General features: G+C 42.9%; 2 protein-coding genes across 7 annotated transcripts; one reads left to right on the top strand and one right to left on the bottom strand.

The window, feature by feature from the left end:
* Positions 1-9: 9 nt before the first annotated feature.
* On the bottom strand, positions 10-7064 carry PAGR1 (PAXIP1 associated glutamate rich protein 1). Of its 3 annotated transcripts, none has more exons than XM_089479887.1 (4): positions 6990-7064; positions 4526-4925; positions 4329-4411; positions 10-1591 (listed from the first exon to the last, which is right to left on the bottom strand). In XM_089479887.1, exons 1-4 carry the CDS (start codon positions 7024-7026, stop codon positions 1407-1409), a joined length of 705 nt encoding a protein of 234 aa, XP_089336013.1. In that variant the 5' UTR covers positions 7027-7064; the 3' UTR covers positions 10-1406. The 3 variants fall into 3 exon arrangements, with proteins under 3 accessions (XP_089336013.1, XP_089336014.1, XP_089336015.1); XM_089479888.1 differs by lacking the exon at positions 6990-7064 and adding an exon at positions 5985-6502; XM_089479889.1 differs by lacking the exon at positions 6990-7064 and adding an exon at positions 5413-5426.
* A 128-nt stretch (positions 7065-7192) lies between these two features.
* LOC149303787 (kinesin-like protein KIF22) lies at positions 7193-23023 on the top strand. Of its 4 annotated transcripts, none has more exons than XM_089480573.1 (13): positions 7193-7392; positions 8492-8697; positions 9454-9581; positions 9696-9844; positions 10288-10728; positions 10832-10985; positions 11730-11832; positions 11991-12168; positions 15358-15472; positions 15605-15696; positions 16623-16826; positions 18210-18269; positions 22626-23023. In XM_089480573.1, exons 2-13 carry the CDS (start codon positions 8498-8500, stop codon positions 22656-22658), a joined length of 1857 nt encoding a protein of 618 aa, XP_089336699.1. In that variant the 5' UTR covers positions 7193-7392; positions 8492-8497; the 3' UTR covers positions 22659-23023. The 4 variants fall into 4 exon arrangements, with proteins under 4 accessions (XP_089336699.1, XP_089336697.1, XP_089336698.1 ...); XM_089480571.1 differs by having other exon boundaries at positions 11727-11832; XM_089480572.1 differs by having other exon boundaries at positions 8454-8697; positions 11727-11832.
* The last annotated feature ends 442 nt before the right edge of the window (positions 23024-23465 follow it).

Raw genomic sequence — 23465 nt, 5'->3', positions numbered from 1 at the left:
TTCCACCCTTCAGAGAATTATTTTAAAAATATATATTGCCAAAATGTGTTAAAGGATTACAAACAAAAAGGCATATGAAACCTCATATTTAAAGAAAATAAAAATCCTAAATCTTCTGACTCCCATCTGTCAAAAATCTGGCGTATTAAGCTTCTTCCTCATGCCTCCTGTGCATGAATAAGCTTTTTCTCTGCCCACCAGGCACAACAAATGGAGACTGGTTTACTTCCAAGTACACAGAGTTCCTAGGAGCTGAAGTATCATTGTGTGCTCTCCCTCACCTGCCACAGAAGGAACAGTTTGTATTTAAAACACACATGTACATGCATGTACACAAGTACAGCCTTGTTTCTCTTTCTTAATCCAGGGCCCACAAATTTTGGCTAGTCCTGGCAGCCCACCAAGATTTGCCAGCACAACGATGATGCCATTCTTCTTCAAAGGGATGAACTCACACTCCATCACCAAAGCTCTGAGCTTATTCCCTGTTCCTTTCTCTAACTCAGGTTGTGGAATGGGCAGGTGATCATCCTTAACATCTGCAAAAGTGCTCTTCAGCATTTCCAAAGCACAGAATTGCAAGGGTGACACCATGGCCCGTTCTGGATGGGCATAAAGTACGCGCTCTGCACATACTAGGGTTAGGAAGGGGCGTCACTTCCTGACGCCCCTAACCCTAGTACGGACTGGGTCCGTACAAAATGGCGGCGCCTGTTCCACACGGGGGCCATGTTGACGTCACGGACGCATAGCGTCCGGATGCGCGCACGTGTAGTGTCCGGATGTTGCGCAGCAGAAGTGACGCCACAAGTGTGCAATTAGCGCCTCACGGCGCCACTTCCAGGATGCAAAAAGAAGCGCCATTTTGGTGCTTCTTTTCGGCTGCACCCAGGAATTGCGAGGTTTGGCCGCTGCGGTTCCCGGACGCAGCAACCGGCACTGCCGGCAGACTGTCGCTTTTAGGCGGTCTGTAACGCTCCCATGTTTCCCTTCCTAATTCCAAAGAGGCAAAGATGGCTAGGAGTTCATTATTCATAACAGAAAGGGAAGGGAAAATTGTCATGATGAACATTCAAAGTGGAACAGTGACTCCTTATAGAGTCTGGAAATGGTATTTTTTTTTGTACTACAACCCCTAGAATTCTTCAGTGTACATGCTAGTATTACCCTTTTCCCTGTAACTTCTATGTTTCCTCCAAACACTACTAGAAAAATGAACTCACAGAGTTTTTATTACATCCAAGTAACTAAACATACACACCTCCTGCAGTTAGTACAGGATCTAAGATAAGTCCAAGGCCTTGCCTAGTCAAATGGGTCCATGCACTTATTCCCTTCCCCTTCTCTATTTGATGCAAAGCCTCCACCTCTGCCCCAAATCAACCAATTCATCTTCTTCACTGTGGTCAGTATTTGCGCTGGCGCAAGAAGAGACCTGGTGGCCGTTTTGGTGTGGGTACATCATCTGAGTCAAGATCAAAGAGGTCTCGTCCAGTCTTCATAATTTGTTCCTCTAAGACTTTGTGACGCTTCATGTCCGAAAGCACTTTGTCCATGCGGGCCTCCCTCTTCTGGCTCTTGGCCAAGGTCCCTAAACATTAAACACAAATTAGGGTTTGCAGAGTTGACAGAAACAGCTAACCCAAGGCCTTTTAAAATAATAATAATAAAAAAATGAGGCACAGGACTCAAGAACAAGATATTGCTAGAAGAAAAACATTCCTCCCTGACTGTATCACAACCTATATTTTATTCCTTTTTAACTGAAGTAAGATCAGCCTTTTATCCTAAGTGCTCCCTGTCCCTTTCTTTTTCATATGTTTGACATTGTCCAGTCTTCCTTTGTTGAAATTAAAGAATGTTACATAAACCTACATGGCCCTTACCTATGTTATTTGTCTGGAAAATTGCAATTCTGCCAGCCAATCTCTTTTGGCTTTCTGTGGAGGGGTTTCACACAGAGGAAATGGCCTTCAGTTAGGGTTCCTGTGCCCTGGGATTGCAATGGATAACACACAGGACCCTGTGATGTATAAACTAATGCAGAATGAATTAGATCTTGAGTCTTGGGACGGAATCGAGACATGCAGAACAGGGCAAGGGCAAGCACAATTGCATAAGGATCTTTCAGTTTAATTTAGGTGAAGTAAAAACAGGCCATGAGCATACATCGGAGCATTAGCTAACCAAAGTGGTAAATGCACATGGAGAAAAATGGTGTATGTGTTTTCTGTGGTAACACTGGAAGCCTCTGGCCCAAAATGGGGCAGTTTGAAAGCTTTGTTTTACAGAGGAGCATAGGCAGAACGAAAATGATGGAAATCTAGTACAATGGGAAGAACCATTAGGATATGGATATCTATGGATATTAGATAACCACAGAATCACAGTGAGTGACAATATAAGCCTCCAAAGTAATTTAGGACTAGGGCCAAAATGTCCTCTGGTCAAAATATTAATGATAATCTTTAGAGAGACATCAAAAGGTGGAGGTGTTGTGGAGATGGATACTCTCACACAGACTGGAAAAATGCATGTTCTAGTAATACTGTTTTCAGTTCTGGTCACCACCCCTCAAAAAGTAGTTAGACAGCTGCTTGGTGAGTAATATCCACCCCATACCAAGCATCCCATCCTCAAAAGTTAAAAACAATAATGTTTTTGTTCCTAAATGCTTGCAAGTGGCATGTGGGCAATGTTTGATGTGCCCAAACCATTTTAAGTTTAGAAGCAGCATTCTTCAAATAGAAGTGGAAACTGACACCTAGGGAGGATTGGGTGACATTTGTGGCCATGTTTTCCCTGTCAATTTATTTTCATAAATTGATGGGGGGTATCTGTATTTCCCACACCTTCCCTATGGAGGTAGAAAAGGGCTTATATTATCAAGGGGTTGGAACAATTCCTCTATGAGGAAAAAGTACAACATTTGGGGCTGCTTAGCTTTTAAAAACCTAAGTATAAATTAAGGGAGCACATAATAAAAACATACTAAAATTATGCAGTGTAGAGCAGGGATGGCAAACTGACAAAGTTTTGGGGGTGCATCCCCCCCCCACAGCCTTGGAGGGTCACATCCCCCTGTAAAAGGAAATTGCAATTCTCTGGCCTCCAAAAGCCCCCAATGGGGAGCTGGGTATGTTTAGCCTGGAAGCGAAGGTTAAGCCCTGTTTAAATATTTGAAGGGGTGTCATATTGAGGATGGAGCAAGCTTGTTTTCTGCTGCTCCAGAGACTAGATTGGAACAATGGATGCAAACTACAGAGATTCTACCTAAACATTAATAATAATAATAATAATAATAATAATAATAATAATAATAATTTTTATTTATATACCGCTTTTCCAAATTAGATCAAAGCGGTGTACAACAGGAAGTACAATACAAAGTCAAAATAAAACATAACAGGCCTCTCTCCCCCCAAGATGGTGGTCGGAAGGAGGGCCCTTAGTCTTTCAGGCCAGGCCTCTCTCCCCCTCAAGATGGTGGTCGGAAGGAGGGCTTTTTCTTCTTTCAGGCAGGCAGTTGGAGCTTGCCTGCCTCTCTCCCCCCAAGATGGTGGCTGAAGGGAGGGCTGTAGGTTGAAAGAGCTGTACAACAGTGGAACACACTCTCTCGGCGTATGGTGGAGTCTCCTTCTTTGGGGTTTTTAAACAGAGGCTTGATGCCCATCTGTCAGGATTGCTTTGATTGTGTATTCCTGCACGGCAGGAGGTTGGACTGGATGGCCCTTGAGCTCTCTTTCAATTCTATGATGCTCTTGGGGGGGGGGGCAGATGAAATTGCCTTCACCACCACCCCTTAGGTGTGTGTTGGGGGATTATTTTTTTTTAACTCTGGGATCACATGCAACCTGTGAGCCATTCTTTCTCCATCCCTGGTGTAAGGAAATGTTTTTTTAATACTAGAACATGGGGACATCTAGTGAAAGTGAACAATGGGAGAATTGAAACAGTGGGAGAAAGATATATCTTTGCTTTGCTAAAGTTTGTGGAATTTGTTAACACAAACTGTAGCAATGACTGTCAACCATAATGACTTCAAAAGAGGATTAAGTAAATTTGTGGAGGGTAAGTCTGTCAAATAGCTTGCAGCCATGTTAGCTTCTAGTATCAGAGGCAAAACACCTCTGAACACCAGTCACAAGGAAACAGAAGCAGGAGGGCACTGTTGCCTTCATGCCCTTCTTGTGGGCTTCGCACAAGGTGCTGACTAACTGTTGTGGGAATGGAATGCTGCACTACATAGGCTTTGGGATTGATCCAGCGTGGCTCCTTGAATTCTCTCATGGGATCTTAGCATGAGATCTTGAATCTTCTCTACATACCAGGGGTTCTTCGACGATCAATCAAGGAGCTCTTGGGTGAGGAAGGCTCATCATCAAAATCAAACTCTGTTGGCACATGAGGCCTGGGGGAAAAAAGAGAAAACATAAATCAATCTAGGATGAAGCTCTTGTTGTGTCAGGTCTTTCCTCTCTAACCCTTCTTTTAGTTGAAATCCATCTCCACCATATGATCTTACTTCTCCTCCTCCTCTTCTTCCTGGTTCTCAGGCTCCCCTTCCGATTTATCTTCATCTTCACTGTCAGGCTCTGGAGTGGGGTTACGCCTGGGCAGGATTTCTGCTTGGAGCTCTAGGGTCCCTTGGGCAGCAATGAGCTCATAGAGGCGCCGGATCTCAGTGGGGGGAGGCATCCAGCTGTCTGGGGAGTCCAGTTCCTCATCACTGCAGGGGACACACCAATCCTCTTCAGCAGAGTCATCTTCTCCCTTCTCTGACTGCTCCCCCTCTGCTTCCCTGGGTGCCTCATCTTGTTCCTCAGTGGGAGTTTCCAGCTCTGGGGCAGGCCCATCTTCCACTGCTAAGGACTGCATCCCTGAGGTCACTTCCCCTTCTTCAACAGCACTAGCTTCCTCCATGGCTGCAAAAGAGAGAGGCAGAAAGAGTGACTAAGGGCCCGAACATACAGGCCAAAATAAAGCTGCTTTGGGTCACTTTGGAGTACTGTATACTGTTTAAATGACACACACATCTTAAGAGGCCAGAAGCTTTGCCAAAGCTGCACTCCAGTCCTTAGGAGTGGAGCGTGGCTTTGGCGCAGCTTCTAGGCTCTTAGGATGCATGCATCATTTAACCAACATACCTCCAAAGTGACCCGAAGCAGCTTTATTTTGGCCTGTCTGTTCAGGCCCTATGGCTACAGGGCTGAAGAATCAACAGGGCAGAAGATGAAGTGTCTGTATCCTATTATCACTGGCTACTGACATGGTGCAATAGGAAAAAAAATGTTTTACTGCAATGTTACTCAAAGTGGTGTTGGTCCCAGAACTGGTGTTGGTCGCTGAGCCATTGGCTGCTAGTTCCTAGCAAATTTCCATACAAACAAAGAAAGGAAGAAAGAATTGTACCCAATGGGTTCACGTTTAAGGCTGGTCCTGAGCAGGAGGACGGAAACGCTGGTCTTTCACACCAGATAGCCTGAGAATCACTGTTTTATGAGAATCGCCAGAACAAAATGGTGAAGCAGCTGGGGTGCTGATCATGTCTTTATTAATTGCTTTGATTAATATGCAGCTTTTCTTTGAACATGGGCTCCAATGTGGCTTACAGTTAAAACAAATTAGCTAAAACACTATACGGTGCAAAAGTTTAAAAAGCATTAAATAATCAATCCAATTAAAATATTAATATAAAACGTTCAAAAGCACATTACATGCTGTATTGAAAAACAGCACAGCGGTTGCACATCATTCTACCTAATCAATTAAAAGATTATGGTAGTTTAAATACGGTCTCTGCTCCGCTCTGGGTCCACAACAAACTCCAACTCCCAGAATTCCAACTCCCAGAATTCCATAGCAAAGAGCCAGAAAAAGTTAAAGCGCTGCCAAACCGGCTTATTTCCCCAGTGTGGATGCAGCCCCAGCTTTAGAGGTGTCAAACTGGTTCATTATTCTTGCAGTGCCTCAGCCATACTTACCTGGAAGTAAGCCACCCCACTGTGCAGTGGAAGTTACTTTCTTGCCTCCTTACAAAACAGTAGATCAGATCTGGTTGTTTCCATGCTTAAGATCAACCCTTGGGGAACTATACATTAATTGTTTAATTTGGTTGCATCACAGTTGTGTTGCTGTCCATTGAAAGCACTCTGCACATGAGCAGAGGAGCTGGAGACTTGTTGCAGAGTTTGGGGCTGAGGACAAGGTTTGTGGAAAGAGAGTGGTCAGCCTATGAACTGGTTAGGAAGGGAGTTGAAGGGAGGGTCCCTAGTCGCCCACTCAGGGTCCATCCGGGCATCACAGCTCCCATAAGCCTCCTTCCCTCTTGCCTTCCTTTCCAGACAAGACAGGCAGCCCACAAAAGGAGAGCCCCGCACAATCGATCGCTCCTCCTTGACGCCGAACAGCCTCACTGAGCATACGACTTTCGTCTGCTACGGCGCATGCGCCGTATTTCGACGCATGCGCATACAACTCCGCTGGTTTTTAATTTTAACGCATGCGCTCTTAGCCATCATCATCATCATCATCATCATTATTATTATTATTATTATTATTATTATTATTATTATCATCATCATCATCCATTTTAAGACCGCTCTAACTGCCCTGGCTCAATTACTAGGGGATTCTGAGAACTGTAGTTTTTATGAGACATTAATTTTTTCCCGTCAGAGAGCTCTGGTGCCACAATAAGTCCCAGAATTCCCTAGCAGTCACAGCGGCCTCAAACTGATTATTTTGTGTTTTGGACCTATGTGAACATGTTCTCTCTCGAGTCCGAAACACACCGCAGAAATAATCAGGGCTCAGTGCTAGGGAATCTTGGGAATGGTAGTTTATTGTGGCAGCGGAGCTTTTTCTGACAGGGAAGGCTAAATGTCTTACAAAACTACAGTTCCCAGAATTCCACAGCATTGAGCCAGGGCAGTTAAAAGTGATTCTCCAAACAAAAAAGTGGATCACTTCTGCAGAGTGTTTTGGACCTATGTTCTCTTTTCCTCCATTTTTAACGCTCATCATCGTCGTCACGCCCTCCAGTTCTGGTGCGCATGCGCGAACCCTCCCATCCAACGCCCTGAGGTGCCAGTGCGCGTGCGCGGCGCTTCCTCTGTCTTTCGGCCTTCCCAATGCGCATGCGCAGTGGCTTAACGGCTGTTTTTTCTTCTGCTTCCTTCCCATTGGTCGGTTTTCCCTTTGGGGGTGGGCTTAGCGCCAAATACAAACGCGAAGGTTGGGAAATTGGGATTCCTCCTCCTCGGCTTCCATTTTGTGTGAGGAGCAAGGAGCCGGCGGAGAGGAGGGCGATTGCGATGGGACTGGAAGCCTCTCTGGCTTGGAAGTGAGGCTCAGCGCGGCCCTTCGGTGACAACGGATCCTTACTTGCAGGCAAAAGCCTTTGGAAGCACAGCGGTCTACTTCGGAGTAAGCGTCTTTACATACATTGATGTTTATCACACTATACTCTTATAGTGCTACTATTCCACTTTGACTGCTCTAGCTGCCTCCTGTTGCATTCTGGGATTGGCAGTTTTAAGGAGGGTATTTAGAATTCTCAGGCGTTTCCTAGAGAGAATGCTTCTCTAGGAATCTCTAGGTCCTCCAGCGCAACTCTATGGTCAGTGTCTGGCAGATGTTGACCATAGGGTTGCGCTGGAGGACCTAGAGATTCCTAGAGCAGACATATTAATAACATCTGAATAGTCAAAGCCACGAAGGTGGAGGGGCGAGTAAAGAGAAAGAACACCTGCCCACGGCATGGCATTCTGGGTAAAGCCATGAGAAGTAGAGACATATTAGTACATATTAAGTTTAAAAAAACAAAATGTAGCAAACAATCAGGTTAAAATACACACAGGACAACAACCGTGTGATGCCTGGGAACGCTGCCCTAAACAGAGGCTTTACATGAAGAGCCGGTGTGGCTTCAGGTTTGGATCCCTCTGTATCTGCAATACCCCTCCTTAAAACTGCCAATCCCAGAATGCAACAGGAGGCAGCTAGAGCAGTCAAAGTGGAATTGTAGCACTATAAGTGGATCTCTGAAGAAACAATGATTGGAAAGGCAGAGGGTAGGAGAAGGAAGGGAAGACTACTTGCAAGATAGATGGACTCAGTCAAGGGGGTCACAGGCATGGGTTTGCAGGGACTGAGCAGAGCAGTAGAGGATAGAGAGTACTGGATGTGTCTTGTTCACAGGACTTCTATGAGTCAGGGCCGACTCAAAGGTGGTTAACAACAACAAAGAAAGATAATGTGCGACTATGTGGACTGCATTGTGCCTGCTCTTATAATATGCGGGGAAAGGTAGGGTATAAATGTAAGGCAGAATGTAAGCCTTCAAGTGAGAAGCTTCTATAGTCAGGATGCCACAACTAAGAAGGCTTGGAGTCAGATGTGATAGCTGTTGGAATATGGACAGGGTGATACCAAGTTCCTTTCTCTTTCAGTTACTTATAGCTTACAACACACTTTCTTCTGCTGTCAGGCATTCATGTCTACGAAGCAGCACTCAAGACGGACCAAGGTCTGCCGAGTCCCTGCCAATGCACCAGCCAGAGTACGAGTATGTGTCCGATTGCGGCCTGGTGTGGGAACTGGACAGGGTCAGGATGTTCCATGTGTGCGTGGTGTGGATTCTCGTTCCTTGGAGATCCTTAACTGGAGGAACGAGATGGCGACAATGAAATACAAGTGAGTTGGGCCACGATTTCTTAAACTGAACTCACAGTGTTTTTGTTTGCTGATCTTAATGGATGGGAGGAGTTCACTTTGAACTGAGGTAGGGGCCATATCATTGGCACTGCCAAGATATTGCCAAAATGCTCTTGCCTTCTCCCTGCATGAGATCAGGTGATATTGCTAGGGAAAACCTCAAAGCTTGGTAAGCTATTACTTTACAGACCAGAGTTGGGGAAAGTGCAGCCTTGGGGACTCAAATTGCAACCTCCGAAGCCACCAGACCCCCTGGCCATTTTTAATGTTTTTGGGCAATTATCTCCCTGTGGCTCAAAACCAAGGCAAAAACAGTGGTTTTGCCCCAACAATCCCCACATATACTTTAAAACCCCTCAGAAAAGCTGAAAAGTTGGCTGAAATTGGCCAAGTATGAAAGAAGTGACATGATGTCACTTCCAAATGTCAGGTGTGTTGGACCATCCCATCATGGGGCTGTCCAGGGGCAAACATAACCCCCTCCTCAGTTGTCTACCCTTCCTGTTTGTGGATTACCACTCCCCCAATCCCTAACAATTGCCTTTGTCCGCTGGCATTGGCAAGAGTTGTAGTCCAAAACATCTGGAGCCCCATCCCCGCCATGTATCTTGCTCTGCTTTAAGGAATGGCTTTGTAGACCCACACATTGTCCTCCTGTTGGTAATCTCCTTACCTTAGAAACTGCTCCATTTTCTAGGCAATTAGTCAGTCCACATCCTGCTTCTCTCTCAACAGGTTTGATGCTTTTTATGGTGAAGCAGCCACTCAGCATGATATCTATATGGGGTCAGTTCAACCTATGTTGCACCATTTGCTGGAGGGGCAGAATGCCAGCATCCTGGCTTATGGGCCTACTGGAGCAGGTGAATATAAAGCATTATAGAGATGAAACCAGCTCAAATGGGCTGGCAACTAGGATTGAACTGAGGGGAGAACTGGTGTTTTATTCTTTCTTACCATTCTTCTCCCACTGGCAGGCAAGACACATACAATGTTGGGGACTCCAGATCAACCAGGGGTGATACCGCGAGCTGTTCGGGATATCTTGCAGATGACAAGAGATGCTTCAGGGGATGGGTGGAAGTATTCAGTCTCTATGTCCTATCTTGAGATATACCAAGAGAAGGTAAGTGAAGACTGACAAACTGCTCCAAAAAAAGTTAAACTCAACGTATTCACTGGTTAGGAACTGTGAAATCTCTGGGTGATGGTTCAGAATATGAGAGAATCCAACAGCAAGAAATATTGGGAGATAAATGTCTAGGAGAGTAATGGATATTGGTTATGGATTTGTAGTTTCCCTCATGTTTCCTCTTTTTTTTACTGTGTTGTATTTAGGATTGGTAGCTTTTAGTCTTGGCCAAGGTGTATTGCCTTCCCATGCTACCTTGAGAAAGGCCTTTGCTGGCATGTGCTACCTTTTCTAAGAGAAAAAATGGGCTTCCATTGTACTTCATGAAAATAAACAACTTGTTTAAGCCAGCCAGCTATGGTCTTTATGCATTGATACACACTGAGACTTTCAGGCATCACTTTTACCGAAGTCAATGAAGGTTTGCTATCTCACAGGTTTTGGACCTCCTTCAGCCCTCCCTTCATGACTTGCCCATCCGGGAGGATCGCAACCACCACATCCTGGTGCCAGGCTTGACCCAACGGGAGATCACAAACTTCCCTGACTTTGAAAGGCACTTCTTGCCTGCCAGCTGCAATCGGACAGTGGCGTCTACACAGCTGAATCAGCGCTCCAGCCGGAGTCATGCTGTCTTGCTGGTGCTAGTGAGCCGGTCCCGGGGCTGGCCACCATCTGCATGCCGGGCGGCAAAACTTTGTCTCATTGACTTGGCAGGCTCAGAAGACAACCGTCGGACTGGCAACAAAGGCTTGCGTCTGAAGGAGAGTGGCGCCATCAACACCTCACTTTTTGTCCTCAGTAAGGTGGTTGATGCCCTTAACCAGGGGCTGCCTCGAATACCCTACAGAGACAGCAAACTTACTCGTCTCCTCCAGGTAGTTGGGAGGATGTGATTTCCCTAGAGGAAGTATTGGTTTAGAGATGACTGAGGATGGTGGCTGTTTTCTCCTCTCTGAATATCTTTCATCTTCCCTCCAGGATTCTCTAGGTGGTACTGCTCACAGCTTGATCATTGCAAACATTGCCCCAGAGAAACGGTACTACTTTGACACCCTCACAAGCCTCAACTTTGCTGCCAAGTCCAAGGAAGTGGTGAACAAGCCTTTCACACAAGAAACCCTGCCTGAGATTGGTAAGGGAAGCACTGGGCTAAAGTTGGCTTGCAGTCTTGCAGAATTGATGTGGAACCTGAACATAACATGTTATGTGCGAAAAAAGTGACAGGGAATGCAGGATTCTTGGTTCCCCAGGAAAGGACCTAAAAATATGCCGAAACCTCCCATGATCATGTCTACTTCTCATGGACTACCTGTTCCTCTATATGGACCAGTCAATGCTCTGAGGTCATCTGTGGCACCTTATACTCAACCTGGTTGTTCTTATCTACTGCAGCTTTGAAAGAGTGGATGTTCTTAAGGAATAGTTATGTTCTGTGATCATTTCCCTCAGACACATGCACTTGTTTTAATATTTTAGCACCTGCTTAATTTTGATAATTTCAGTTGATTTTATTTGTAAAGCAACTTGAAATGACATTGATTAAGTGGAATTACGATTGTTTATCCTACATTTCATGGTGCAAATTGTTCCAAGGTGGTTTACAAAGTAGCTCAGACTGCATAATAAAAGCAGAATGCACAATATCAAAATACCACAAGTCTTTGGAGCTGTCAGTGGTGGAAGAGTGAGAATGGTAAGCCAAGCTGGAGAAGGTTTTCTGCCAAATTGGAAACTAGGTTGCCAAGAAAAATAACCAGTCTTGTCGATTGATGTAGATACCATTAATAGTTTATCTTAATGTCAGCTTTGTTGTCTTTAGGTCTTATCTGTGTATCAAATTGTAATGTGTGAAATAAAGTGTCCTCTCTTTTAGAAGCTTCCAAGAGACCTTGTGAAGATACCAGCAGTGTAGGTCCTGAGGCAAAGAAACCTTGCTTAGAGGAGGAACAATCAGGTGTGGTTGAGGAGGAGCCACTCAGGTGAGGCTTCAAGGTCTTTTTGGTTAAGGGTCTGACAGGGTTTGGAGGGGTTTAGCTTAAAAAAAAACCCCAAACTATCACAAATTTGTTCCTTTGTTTGAATTGTCAGAAAAGCTAAGTGGAACTTGGTAATAACTTCTGGTGTTTCTCATCACTAGTTCCCTACTGCCTCTGGAAAATCTTGAGCCAAATGTTGTTGAACGGGTGCTACGATTAGAGGCCTTGGAAAAAGAGAGTGCTGGAGCTGGGAGTGGTGGGGCACGCCTCCTCAACACACCGGGCAGAGAGCGGATGAATATTTTGAATTTGCTGAATGAGACTAGGCGTGAGCTGCAGGTGATAAGCTTTGGTTTCTGTGTTTGTGTTCCCTTTTTGTTCTGCAGGAGAAGTTGGCATCTTCTGGTCTTCCAAATTTTGGGTTGCAATTCCCATCAGTCCTAGCTAGCATTGAGAATGGTTGTGATATGATAGGAGTTGCCTGCAGTCTCACATCTGGAGTCTTGTTCTTCATTAGTAGAGCCCAACTAATTTTATCAGATTAAGTGGGATGCAAACATTTTTTAATGTTTTTGCCTATCTCTTAAAATACAAAAGGGGAGTAACAAGCACCTTAAGTTTTAACAAAGGCAACTCTTCAATTCCTGCCCACATGGGGATAGTTCTACAATGGCATCTGCTTGTCATGATAGAAAAAGTTATTATGGTGACAGGATTTCCTAGAAAGCCAGTGCTTGATTTCTACGTTGATTTACTTGACAAATCCATGATCAGCTAATGAATAAAAACCCTTGTTCTTTCTTTCTCTTCCCTTCTGTCTGGAATAGAGGGGATGCTTATCAAATTTGCAGATTATTAAATTATCAAATTAGGAAGAATAGCCTGGATCAGAATTCATAATAAGACTAACAGGTTAGAGAGCTGGGTCGAAACTAACAAAATGAACTTTAGGGGGAAATGTAAGATCTTGCTCCATCTCCAACATAACATCACTGCAAATATTTAATCATGGCTATCGTGTCACCTCTTAACATTCTTTTCCCCAGGCTAAACACACCAACCTTCCTAAGCTGCTCCTCATAGGACAAGGTTTCCAGACCTTTAATCATTTTGGCCACCCTCTTCTGGACACAGTGTTCCAGGTGAGGTCTGACCAAAGCAGAATAGAGTGGTACTATTAAATCCCTTGATCTAGACACTGATGCAGGCAAGAATCATGTTGGTTTTTTTAGCTGCTGCATCACACTGTTGACTCATATTTAGCTTGCGATCCATGAAGATTCCTATATCCCTTTCCCATTTACTGTTGTCACGCCAGGTGTCACTAGTCATGTACCTGTGCATTTCATTTTTCCTCCTTAACTGTAGTTTTTGTTTTCTTCTGCTCCAGAGACTAGGACACAGAGTATGCATTCAAATTACAGGAAAAGAGATTCCCCCTAAACATTCAGAAGAACTTCCTGACAATAGTGGAATACACTATATTAGAGTGTGGCTGAGTTCTCCTTTTTTGGAGGTTTTTAATCAGGCTGGATTGCCATCTGTCAAGAGTGCTTTGATCATGTTTTCCTGCATGGCAGAATGGGGTTGGACTGGATGGCGTTTTGTGGTCTCTTCCAACTTAGAGTCAATGAACTGCAAGATGGGCTAGTCTCCAATGGACTCTCCTGTAGGTGAATTGAGGATCGAAGCTTGAGAAACAGCCTATGGGGAGCAGAGGCAGGAACTAGACTGAGAGCTATGGGGGATGGGGTTGTTTCCACTTCTAGTAGCTCCATTCAAGTCTTCCTATCTACTGGAGCAACCCACATCGGGATGATTCCTCTCCATCGCTGGAAAAGCTACATTTTAGACTGATTCCCTGAACCCCTTTTGATATATAATTTTTCAAGATTGTAGCTACAAAAAAGTGGGAGCCAGAACAGCTGTTAATCTGATGGAATGCATGCTGCTGTCTTCAATGCAGTTTCTACTTGCTGCATCTTACTGGCCTTAGATCTTTTCTTGGGTGATGATACCCATGTTCTGACCCTAAAGGAAATGAAGAGCTTGATTGACCCATATTATGAAACCTGTTTCTGAACAGCTTACCAAAGATGTCCAAGAACAGAAAAGATAGAGGCCAAAGCAGAGCTTAAGAGAATACATGTTTTGGGACTACCACTCCAGAATCCCTAGCATGGTGGCTGGAGGACTCTGGGAACTGTAAACCTAAAAAGTAACTGTTCTCAGTGCTAGGCACCAATAACAGGAAAATGATTATCAAATGTAGTTAACTATAAATTGTTTCAACTTGGAGGGAGTGGCCAAAGTACAGACCTCTGAATATTGCTGGACTGCAACTCATAGACTTACTGGCTTGGGTTGGCTATGACTGATGGGATCAATCAGCACTTGGAGGGCTGCAGTTAGTCCACTGTGTGTTAATTATTGTTGTTGTTGTTAAGTCAAAGGTTGCACCAATGAGGCAGTAAAATACATCTCTTATGGGGCAACCCTTGTACCAAACCCAGAAGCTTCAATTGGTGCAGAACATGGCAGCCAGACTGGTCACTGGATGTTCCAGGTCCAGCCATATAACACCTGTTCTGCAAGATCTACATTGGCTGCCTATTCGCTTCCGGGTGCAATACAAGGTGTTGGTTATAAACTATAAAGTCCTAAATGGCTTGGGCCCAGGGTACTTGGGGGACTGCCTCTCCCCATATAATCCGCCCTGCATGCTCAGGTCAGCCGGGAAGCAACTTCTGAGGGTTCCTCCTTCGAAACACTCTACGACTGCACAGAGGGAGTTTTCAACCTCAGCCCCGCAATTATGGAACTCGCTTCCTGAAGAGTTCCGCTCGACCCCCTCCCTCGACCAATTTAGGAAGAGACTTAAAACCTTTCTCTTCGAACAAGCTTTCCCCCAGATGTTGTAACGCTTCTTCCCCCCCTCCTCTTGCAGTTGCACTTTGGCTAGTTTTTGTACGGTTTTTAATCTGTGTTGTTAATTCTTGGTTTTAATGTTGATATTGTATTGTTTTTATTTATTGTTTGTTGTTGCCATGATGCTGAAACCCGCCTTGATCTCAAGGAAAGGCGGGCTATAAATAAACGATTTATTGTTTATTTATTATGTTGTACACTGTAGGCTCATATAGCAGTGACAGTGGGTTAAAAGATTTATACCAAGAGACCACTGCATGTGATTGCTGAAGCCACCAGCCTCTTGGCTCCTGAATTTTAAAAAAGGTGTGATTTTCAGGAAACTTTTCTCTCCAATCATAGAAAGCCCCCACCCCAATGTGTGGAAACACACCCACAAGCACCCCAGAACCCTGTACTACTTTCACATACCTCAAATTTTCTTTGCAGTCCCTGTGAAAATAGTGACAGGTCTGTGAAAGAAAATAGAGATATTTTGATCTTTCTGTTGTGACAATGGGGAGCTGGTCAGCAGATTGGGGGCATATTTCAAGTTCCTGGTGGTAAAAAAGTAGAGCTTTCCCCCACATTTAAATTGCCCTGCATTTTTATCATCTGCAGAGTCTTAAAGCAAAACACCTGGAAATGGAAGCCAAGGCTCTGCAGAACAAAGCACTTGCTCCCCGAGTACTTGCCAAGCCAAGAAAACAAGTAGTAGTATTGCCTGTCCAGCAAGGTGAGAAGACATATTGTTGGGGGTGTGTGGTGAACTGGAAGCCAGGACTCCCTCCTCTTCTTTTTCTTTTTTCTTTTTTTTTTTTTTTTTAATCTTACAAAGTCCCAGCTCCCTCTTTTCTTTCCTTTCCAGTGGAGGCAGCTGAGAAAACTCAGGAAGCAGAAGCAAAAGAGAAAGAAGATATTATTATCATAAAGCAGAAGAAGCGAGGGCGAAAGAGGAAGGTACATAAGGGGATCAGGATTGTCCTTGGGGAAGAAGGGTTTGGAAGTGACAGCAGTAACTTTATGTCCTACCTTTTTTCCACTTAGAATGATCAGGGGTGGGGGTGCTTTACAACCACTTCTCAATAATAATTGAACTTGTGGTGCTCCCAGGTGTTGTTGGACTCTAGTTTTCTTGTACTGGAAGAAAGGAAAGGTATAAATAAAGTTACAAAGCTTCAGAAGCCTGTAGTCTTGCAGATGTTAGATTTTTTCCCCCTCCCATCAGCCCAAACTGATGGGAGAAGAAATCTAACATCTGCAAAAGTACAGGGTTTTCTAGCTTTGTGACATTATTTATATCCTACCTTTCTTTCAATACAGGACCAAAGACAGCTCACAATATGAACTGAAACAAAACAGAATTGAGAAGGTTGGTGATGCAAAGTTTAAAAACACTCTTCTAGAACATGGCTACATAGCCAAAAAAAGCCCACAAAAAATTATGGGTTGCCAGCCACGAAAGCCTTTGAACTTCATATTTAAAGAAACAATTAGATAATCATATTAAAAACAGTAATTTGAAATGGTTTGAGAAGGCCATTAAAACATAATGGCAAAAAAAATTCACCCCATTTAAAGATCGTCTATAACAGGCAGCTGCAAGCTGTAGACCTGTCCCTCTAAAGGGAATGAACATGCCTTCACATGTGCCTGATTTCACCTCATGTGGAAACATGGACACCGAGCATGGTCTTAATTGGTGACGGTCAGAATTTATGATTTCACTGAATATGTCTAACGCACACACATACAAAGCCTGTGATTGTAAGAGATGAGTTCAATAAAAGGATGTGGAAGAAAGGAGAGAGGGGGCTAATTAGAAAATGACCCAAAGGTGACAGCCAACAACTTGTGACCTTTTCATTTCAATGCATGTTCTTCAGACGTTGGCCCCTGGCTCTGAAAATGAGGCTCCTCCTGAGTGGGAGGTAGATGTACACCCTGACCTGCTGACCCGCAGCAAGGAGAACATTCTGACCCTCCTGAACACAGGCTCTGTGAAGGATCTCATGGCCCTGCACTGCATCGGCAAGAAGAAAGCTCAACTTATTATAGGCTGGAGAGATCTTTATGGATCATTTGAGAAGGTCAGTAGACTCTGAAGGCATAGCTGCTCATAGAAAGAATAATTCTGTAGGCTGACATACTTGAGCAGATTGCCTGTCCAGGCCAGGTCTGAAGCATCAGGATCTGGTGGACAGGGGACTGGTCTTGAATTAATCCCTCTTCAGCTTGTGAATTCACTGGGCTCACAGCTAAAGTACAGAGCACTAGATGATTGTTGCGTCTGTGAGTGGAAGAGCTATTTATTGTTTAAAGAACATAACAAACCAGTGCTTAGGAAAGTTACGGTACTGGACTACAACACCCAGAATCTCTCAGCCATCATGGACACTAGTTGGATTCTGGAAATTGTAATACAAAATACTAGCTGTTTAAAACTGAATCAAAACATAGGTTCGCTTAGTCCATCCTGTGTTTGCTGGCAAGTCAGATCTTTGATGTTTCATGAAAGCAAAAAACCTCCTCCATTGCTGTCTTCCAGCAACTAGATATTCGGAGTGTATACTTCACATGCTTCATAATCAAATTGAGGATTTCATTCCACAAAATGCAGCAATGTCCAGGAAACTGACTCATACCTACATAGTTCATCCACTATCAGAATAATATGTCTCTGAACACTAATTCCTATATAATACAAGCAGGGGAGAGTTTTCACATCTTATACTCACATATTCCCCATAGGCACCTGGTTAGCCAATGTAAGAACAATGCTGGGCCAGATAGGCCTGTGGTCTGAGCTAGCACAGCTCCTTATATAGGTGCAACTGCATTTGAAGGTACCAATATGCAATTGGTAGCCCTTAAGATATTAGAGTGCAGCTTCTGTCTGCAAGTATAGCAATGTTAAGGGATGCTGTGAGTCACTATCTGATGTTTGGAGGGGCAAATTGTCTGCCCTGGCATGGAGGCTGCATTTAGTTGTGACTAATGGTAGACCAATTAATATTTCTCCATGTTAGATAGTGACCGTTGCCCATTCTTGTAGTGTTGAATCTCATAATGTTTTGTATAATTTACCTGTATGCTGGCTGTCCTGAATCTATTGTGCACACCAATTTCATTGGGTCATCTATGTTATGCTATTTAACATTGGTGATGTACTATGAAGTCATTCTGCTTTCTCCATACCATGCATAGTATTCTCGACTGAGTGAAAAGGTGTTGATTGCATTTGAAACATTTCTATTTCTGTCATGCACTGAAATAGCCACTGCTGTGTACACTCTATTACCATTAGATTTTGCATGAGATCAAACCAGTGGATCACTTCTGTGCAAGTCTGCATCATTCTACAAAATTCTTGTCATTCAGCTGTTCACTAGAACATCCCCATTTCCCGTATAATTAATCTCTGTGTGGTATCAACACATATTTAATTTTCTTGTTCTTCTCCGTTTTTCCAGGTGGAAGACCTTGGAAAAGTCTATGGCATCTCACCTAAGCAAGTGGCATCTTTTTTAAAAGTGGGTATTTAGTTTACATTGGGGCAGGAATGAGCAACTTTCAGGGCCCCAGATTCTGGATTCTGAATCCTATCTTCCCCAATTGGCATACTTTAGTCAATAGTCTGGCATGTTGGGAATTGTATGACACCTAAAAGCCGACAAATACCTAATGTCTATCTTAAAGGATGAGAGGGTTTTTTTTAAAAAAAGAGATGTAGTATAGTGATCTACTTTCCATTGCACATAAAACTAGAAGCATAGCTATAGTTTTTTGTGGTTTTTTCAGGCGATGTGGCCATTTTTAGAAAATTTTATTCCTGACGTTTCGCCAGCATCTGTGGCGAAATGTCAGGAATAAACTCTTCTAGAACATGGCCACATACCCTGAAAAACGCACAAAAAACTGGTTGCTGGCCATGAAAGCCTTTGACTTCACAGAAGCATAGCTGTTTGTCTGCATAACAATTAACCCAAAGTCATGTAGTACCTTAAAAATACACAGCTTTATGACAACATAAGCTTTGGTGCAGCACAGGCTGCTGCTACTTTGAATACAGGAACCAATATGCTCAATTAGTACAGAGAAAAATGACCATACACAGTGCAACCAAATTACCATGAAACACAAGCAGAACAACAGTTTCATAAACAAGGCCAGAAAAGTTACTAGTTTTAGGAAAAGCACACTTAGAATTATAGTTTGTGACAATTATACACAAAGCTTAAAATAGGAAAATGGCCATGACACAATAACCGTGCTTCATTATAAGACCAGCATTGCTAGGTATATGTCATTGTAAGACCAGCATTGCTAAGTATATTTATTTAGCATTGCTAAATAAATAGTAATTAACATTGATTAGGAGAATCACTTACCATCATTAATGATCCTTCAGTTTCAGCCACTCTGGAGGATAATTCTGTTTTTGAATGCTCACATGTTTCTTACATTGCACACCAGTCTCAGTTGCACTTGAGACAACATGCTTCTCCTAATTAGCTGCCAAACATGGTAGGAATGGAAAAATCATTGGAGTGCTCCCTTTCCAAAAGTGCATTATATTAATCCATTTAGGGGCGAAATAGATGGGCATAATAAGCCTGCTTCCGAGCAGCTTGGGGGCATGACAATCATATGACGCATTTTCAGAAGCCAGAAAAGCCGGGACTGCAGCAGCAAAGCAGATTGGGGCCATGTGCATCTGTTTTACTGTGGCTCTGGGGAAAGCAGCTCTGGGGTTGCCCCAATCCGCCCTTTTTGGGTAGTTTGTTTCGCCCCATAGTCTATATATTGTAAGACTATCCCAAACATCCCCTCCAAGTTGATCGAAAATCTGTCCAGCTGTTATGCATAAAACCGACATAATTTTAATGTTATTGTATAGTTATAACAAAATGTCAAAAAAGCTAGTTTTCTAAACTCAGCTCATTGAACTCTTTCACATACAGGACCTAAGGTTGAATGTTTTTCAAATTCCCAAGGTTTTTCTACTTTTTCAATGAAAATGTTTATGTTCCAACTCTGGGCCACTGGTGTCACATGCATATTGAACAATATAGAAACTAAAGGAATAAACTCAAAAAGGTGAATAACAATTGAAAAGTGTGAGGCTGCATATTAGCTACTGGCAGCAGCAGCAGCAGCATTGGAAATACAGAGTCTCAATGGCCTCCAGTGCATTGTGGACCCAGAAACCCTGGAAGCTATAACCTCCTAGTTCCTGAAATGCTTCTGTGAGCATCCTCCATCCCATTTTAGAGTTGCTAATTTTGTATCTGCTGATCCTTTTCAGGTGTCACAATACCCATTGTAGATGTATAATTACTTTTTATGGTGGTATTCACAGACTGTGGTCCTAAGCCATTGATACTAGCATTCCAGTGGCTTTCAGCAAGATATGAGTCATGACCATTGTTTCTGAGCTTTTAGTCTTTATCACAGGGAAGTCTAGGTAGTGGTGATAGGTGTGATTTTCTCACTTGGGGTTCAAAAAGCAAAAAAAGGAGAAAGAATTAAAATGGCCCTGAGCAGGAGTGGCTAAAAAACATAGAACTCTTCTCTGAGTTTTGAAATGAATCTGAGCAAACCTAAATCGAATGTACACAAAAAACCCCACCAGATCAGCACAACATTGTATTATATAAAATATACCATGTTTGGTTGTTACTTTCATGTTTTCATCAGAATTCATGGTTGCCCTTCAAGATTCTATAAGACTTTTTAAATTCCATATAACCCTGATAAGTTCATTTTGAGAACACTTATTGGTAGATTACTTGGAATATGTGAATGTATTATGGTAGAGGAAAGGCTATTTCCTAAAGCTTGCTCCAAAGTGAGCTTTTTCCCTCTCTTGTCCCTGGTATTTCGTTTAAAAGAAGAAGAAAAACCTTCCTATTGTTACATTGTGGAAGGAAAGAGGGAGCTTTAGATCTACAGTCTGTGATCTGTCCAAACAGTCTCTTAAAATGCCTCCCTTTGGTCCCCCTGCCCAACAGTAATTTTATGCCACCCAAGCTTTTCACTGATAAGTGTCACTATGATCCAAAACACTGCAGAAATAATCCAGTTCAAGTCCACTTTAACTGCCCTGGCTGAGTGCTAGGGAATCCTGGGTACTGTAGTTTATTGTGGCACCAGAGTTCTCTGACAGAAAAGGCTAAATGTCTCAAAAAATGACAGTTCACAGAGTCCCATAGCATTGAGCCAGGGCAGTTAAAGCGGTCTCAAACTGAATTATTTCTGCATTATGTTTTGGATCTATGTTAATGAACTGGCACATTTGCAAAATACTGCAGTCCCATTGCAAAGACAGGATTTCAGCCTTGATCTTTTTAAATACATATGTAAAATCTTCCCACCCTACTTTTTGACACTACAGTCAAATTGTCTATTTAAACTATTAAAGCCTGAACACTCTCTAGAAGCCAACACGACTAAACTGAGATTGTCCTACTTTGGACACACCATGAGAAAGCATGAGTCACTAGAAAAGTCAATAAGGTAGAAAACAATAGGGGAAAAAAGACTACTGGATTCCAGATGGATAGATTCAATCAAAGAAGCCAGGGCCCTTACTCTGCAAGACCTGAGCAGTGCTGTTGATGCAAAGGTGACTCAGTGATCTCTCATTCATAAGGTTGCCATAAATTGACTTCTACTTGACAAAAGTTAATTAATAACAAAGAGATGGCTAATCAGGGTAATCTAAAACCAGATAGTTAAAGGCTTCCATAGGTCAACAGAAGTACTTGAACTGCTGCTAGAAACCAAGTAGAAGTTTACTGTTGTTTTTACAATTTATATACTTCTAAGTAATTTTCTTTTTGGGGACAACTCATGCTTTCCGCAATTCTTTAGCAGTTTAGTACCTCATAACTTTTGATAATATTTTCTGACAGCTGGATTCCTACAATATTCCCACATATTGGTGGGTCAAAAATGTTAGGTTAGGTTTGGGATTGCTGGAATGAAAGGATTTCTCCTGTTCCTTTAAAGGCTGTGTGGAAGAGAAAATGTTACTTCTTAGTTTGTGTAACGAGAGCCAGTGGCTTGAGCTTTGGAATATGACCCTGGAGACCAGGGTTCAAATGCCAGTTCAGCCATGGAAACCCACTGGGTGACCTTGGGCAAGTCACACTCTCTCATCCTCCGAGGATGGCAATAGCAAACCACCTCTGAAGAAACATGCCAAGAAAATCCTATTAGAGTTTCTCCTTAGGGTTGCCACAATCCAGAAATGACTTGAATGTACACAATAACAACAGAAACAGTTTGCATAACAACTAAATCCTGCTGAATTTCATTTTCTACACATCTATTAAACGGGCAGAAGGTATCTCCAGCCTTCATTGATAACTGTAGTTAGGCTCTAAGTTTATTAAATGCACCTTACAAATCTGTTCCTCTTAGTACCCTGATCCCACATATCTATGTTAGCAGTGCTCAACTAATGCTTAAGGGAAATAGTCAGCTCTTCCAGTTTAGTGGAGCGCAATCCAAGATGTGAGGAAAGGAAGAGAACTAATTCAAGTGCTGACTCTTTTGTGTTCACAGCAGGTTGTTGTAGAAAGATAGAGCCACATTATTATTTACTGTAGGCAGGTCAGTTTGAGGTAGAGTCTTGTCTCTATTGCATTCAGCTGGTTTGAAAAGCTGTTGATGGAAGCTGTTTTAGAAGGGGAAAAGCCAAAGTGCAGTCAGTATTAGTCACATTCCTAATTAAAGGACCTTGTGATCTCACATATCTGGTAGCTACTGATGATTTTGTTTTGATAGTAACCTGTATGTTTTTATACAACTCAGTGTGTGTGGTCTGGTATGAATAGTTACAGGATTTAACGTTTTGTCCCTTTTTCTGCCTTTCCCTCCAGGCAAATATCGTGGAACATTGGGGAATCATTTAGTAACCAGACGTGATCTGCACAACTATTTCGCCAAACCTGAATTTTTATAAGTTGTGAATGGATTTCTATTTTGCTAACTTCAGTCTAGTGTCTGTATTTATATATTAAATATACACAACATAACATCTCAAATGATTTTGTTCTTTTGCTAGTAATTTTATCAGGCACTTAAGACAAGACAGCATTTCATAATTAACAAAGAAAAACTAGGGTTTTTTTGTGTTTTTCGGGCTATGTGGCCATGTTCTAGAAGAGTTTCTTCCTGACATTTCGCCAGCACCTGTGGCTATGGGCATCTTCTCTGATTCAAGCTATTAAATACTGGCTGAAGCTTACTAAAGGGATAGGAACAGTCCTTGTATTGATTGTTTTTAAAGAAATGTAGAAATTTGAAAACTTTTCTCTTGGAATCAATAAATTTTACAACTTGATTCGTATGGGCTCTCAAAAGACTCACTGTGCTCTTTAAATTGTGATAGAACTGTAAAATACCGTCCGCCCTCTATATGCAGGGGATCCGCATATGGGAAAAATAGTGTATGCTCAAGCCCCGTAGGAAAAATTAGGCACATGCATGCAGTGATGCGTGGGGCACATGGCGCAGGTATGCACCTCATTACTTTAATGGGGCTTGCCTTCCACATAAGCTCAAAGCTGTGGAAGGCAAGTCCGCCTATGAGGAGGGCTGACTGTATATGAAGTTCCACATTTTGAAACATGACTTTCAGTTAGATTGTACCTCTGTTGGCCTATCAAAATGCCTAACTCCCTTTTCAAACAAGTTACCCACAATATCTAAATAATATA

The sequence above is a fragment of the Sceloporus occidentalis genome, unplaced genomic scaffold (genome assembly GCF_023333645.1).
Source record: "Sceloporus occidentalis isolate IW3139 unplaced genomic scaffold, rSceOcc1.0.p SCAF_14, whole genome shotgun sequence".
NCBI classification, from domain to species: Eukaryota; Metazoa; Chordata; class Lepidosauria; order Squamata; family Phrynosomatidae; genus Sceloporus; species Sceloporus occidentalis.
The sequence above is the reverse complement of the archived record's forward strand: the minus strand, read 5'-3'. Positions and strand labels throughout refer to the sequence as shown.